The sequence below is a fragment of the Gekko japonicus genome, unplaced genomic scaffold (genome assembly GCF_001447785.1).
Source record: "Gekko japonicus isolate JY-2015 unplaced genomic scaffold, Gekko_japonicus_V1.1 scaffold276, whole genome shotgun sequence".
Lineage (NCBI taxonomy): Eukaryota > Metazoa > Chordata > Lepidosauria > Squamata > Gekkonidae > Gekko > Gekko japonicus.
The window spans coordinates 1,135,408-1,138,453 of NW_015171510.1; the positions used below are offsets into that span (position 1 = coordinate 1,135,408).

General features: G+C 43.3%; 1 protein-coding gene across 1 annotated transcript in view; it reads right to left on the reverse strand.

Annotated features, from left to right (window-relative positions):
- Positions 1-2,798, reverse strand: part of CNTN2 (contactin 2) — a 43,367-nt gene extending 40,569 nt beyond the window's left edge. Inside the window, exons 1-2 of the mRNA XM_015419338.1 lie at positions 2,747-2,798; positions 1,772-1,916 (exon numbers count right to left, since the gene is read on the reverse strand). Coding sequence (XP_015274824.1) covers positions 1,772-1,916; positions 2,747-2,798 — 197 coding nt within the window. The remainder of the gene's footprint in view (positions 1-1,771; positions 1,917-2,746) is intronic.
- Positions 2,799-3,046: the final 248 nt, after the last annotated feature.

Below are 3,046 nucleotides of genomic sequence, written 5' to 3' on the forward strand. Positions count from 1 at the left end.
TTCCCCCTACTGATTCTGTTCTTGGTGGCTGTACAGAAAGACAGCTGCCACAGTTTTATATCTGGATGTCCACCCTGGACATTGCTTTCAGAATGTAAAGAATTAAGCCACAGCACTTGGATTTCAGAGAAATTACTTCCAAGGTGCACCAAATTTTGAGGTGACCATCTTCTTCCCCCTGTGACACCCCCAACAGATTATAAAATTCAAATTGTTCTAGGAGAGGGCCTTATAGAAAATTAAGTAACCTAGTCAAATAGTTGCTGTAAGCCACCCTGAGCCTGTTTGTGGGAAGGGCGGGATATAAATCGAAACAATAAATAAATAAATAAATAAATAAATAAATAAATAAATAAAACTAATAATTTTATTTTATTATTGTATTTTATTCATATACAGTAATTATACATACTATATGCACTTATGCTGTAAACAATTTTATATAGTATTATTCCAACAGGCAATGTGCATCTTCTGAGCACAGAATTTGGATTTCCTTGGTGGACATTTGAGAATTATAACTTAGTAAACCAAATTTTGAGCTCAGGAGAATTTAAAATCTGTGACACAATCAAGCCAAATTTAAGTACATTGAAGACCCACAGATGTAAACTGGAGAGAATATTAAGTGTGTATTCCTATCATGTGCTTTTATTTATTTAGAATATTTATGCCCCATCTTTCTATAATGCTCAAGGTGGCTCACGAACTCAGCCCTCACATGCTTAAGTCTCACATTTAACCTAATGGGGAAAAAATTGCCTTTAGCTGGATCCTGTCCCATAACTAGTCACACAGGACAGGATGCGTGTCAATTTAAAAAGGCAAATGGATCTGTCTATATGTTTGTATCCTGCCCTTTCTTCCAAAGAGCTCAGGATGGTATTTCATAGCTCTCCCCCAGCTCATTCTCTCCTCATAAAAACTGTGAGGGCTAGCTTATACATGGAAAGAATGAGACTGGAATGAAGTCAAGGAATGCTGAGGTGGCAGAACGGACTGCACAGCTTCAGGCTACAGGTGGAGGATCACATTTTGGAATGTTACCCTAATAGGGTTGCTAAGTCGTTCTGACTCACCGGCAGGGGAGCGTTGCTTCGGTCTGGGAGCTGCTGAGGAATGCGTGGGTGCGTGCGCAAAGCGCGCGTGCGCCACCAGAACATCACAGGAAGTGACGCACGACGTAGAGCATGTTGGGGGCGTGGCCCCAATCGGTGGAGGGAAAACCATAGAGTTTTCCCTCCAACGATTGGGGCCACGCCCCCAACGTGCTATACGTGGTTGCGTCACTTCCTGTGATGCACCCACGCTGTGCTTTGGGGGGTGGGGTTCCCCCCGGGGCCCGATTCCACGGCGGCGGAAATTGGGCCTCCAAAGTGGGGGTTTACCCGCCCCCACCTTGGCAGCCTTATACCCTAATGTTCAATATTTCCTGCAAAGAGAAAAACAGTACAGCAAGCAACAAGAAGTGGTAGTCTTTCTCCCTGTTTGGTAGTCTTCTATTTTCAGAGAGATTTTAATGCAACCCACACACACTCATGCAGTCTAAAGCAGTGCATCCATTCATCCAGCTTATTCTCCAGCATGTGCAAACCAGGCCTGAGAGAGGTTAGACAGAGGTAGTCACCATTGAGATTCATGGCTGAGTGATCTCCCAGGTCCTAGCTGAACACTGTAAGCACTTCACCACATTGGTTCTTGCATGCTTGTGAGGATTCTAGCCATAGATTTGCAGAAAAACAAAAACATTGCTGGAAGCAAGGAACTTCACCTGTATGTTGCAGGAGGGCTGGCTCGTGCTTGGCATGTTAACAATATTTGTTCCTCTGTTGACCCTTCGGGAAAGATGATGTTGCGTGGTTGCTCTTCAAAATCTGGCCCACGGTTTCTTACGGTATCCTCTGCTGACTGCCACACTGCATGTTGAAAGAAACCTCAAGTGCTCAGATAGTGAATGGTTATACAATAGTAATGGTAGCAGGCACTTCATGAAAAGGATGGTCACACTCCCCAACCATCAGTACTCTTCATCAGATCAAAAGACTTGCTATGAACCCTTGTATACTCTGATTACTTTACCTACTCTGTATCTCTAGCAAAACATATGACTTTCATTACTTGGTATCTTGCATTTTTTGAAACTAACACAGTAACCACCATCTATTCAAAGAAATAATTCAGCCTTAGTGTGGCCCTTTGAGTTAACTTACCATATCCATTTGAAAAAACATTGCTATTACCTAGGATTACCAAACTCAAGATGAGGCCTGGAGTTCTCCCAAAACTACAGCTGCTCTCCAGTCCAGAGCAATCAGTCCCCCTGGATAAAATGACAGCTATGCCCACCAAGCTCTGTCAACTCCGTCCTCCTCAGGCACTGCCCCCAAATCTTCAGGAAATTCCAAAGCTGGAGTTGGCAACCCTTGAAACAGACACTGCCATCGGTTGGAAGAGAGCCACCCCCTACCCATGCCTAGCTAGCTTGCTCCATTATATTAAATGATTAGGACTGAGTTTGGTAGGAGACTCTTAAAGCTTTATAACTGTTTCTTCTTCTTCTTCTTACCTTGCAGGACACAGTGGGCCACTGTTTAAAATAAGTTGTTCTCATGAGGACAATGTTTTCTGCAAGGCTGGCTTCCCAGCTGGGAGAAGAGAAGCAGAATAAAAGCCCTCTGGTTCAAGCAGCCTTTTTACCCATGGTTTGTAGATATCTTATGTTTATACTGCTGTTGCTTACACCTACGTAAGGGCAGGAGGTGGATATAAATGCCCAAAGCCAGCCGCCGCCTGGACATTATCAATTAATAGCCACTCCAAACAATAACCAATGTATAAATCCTGTATGCTGAAAGACATCAAGGAAGTTGCTTCCTGGCTTTGGGAAAGACAAAAAAAATCCTGATTCCTCTTATTGACTTGAACCTCACAGTGATCTTGCTGTGATTATCATATTGCCATAAAGCAGGGAGAGCATTTTGGAAGACCTTCCTAACTGCACTCAACCGTTATTAGAAAACTTGATCCCTTCTTAGAGGTGATGCTT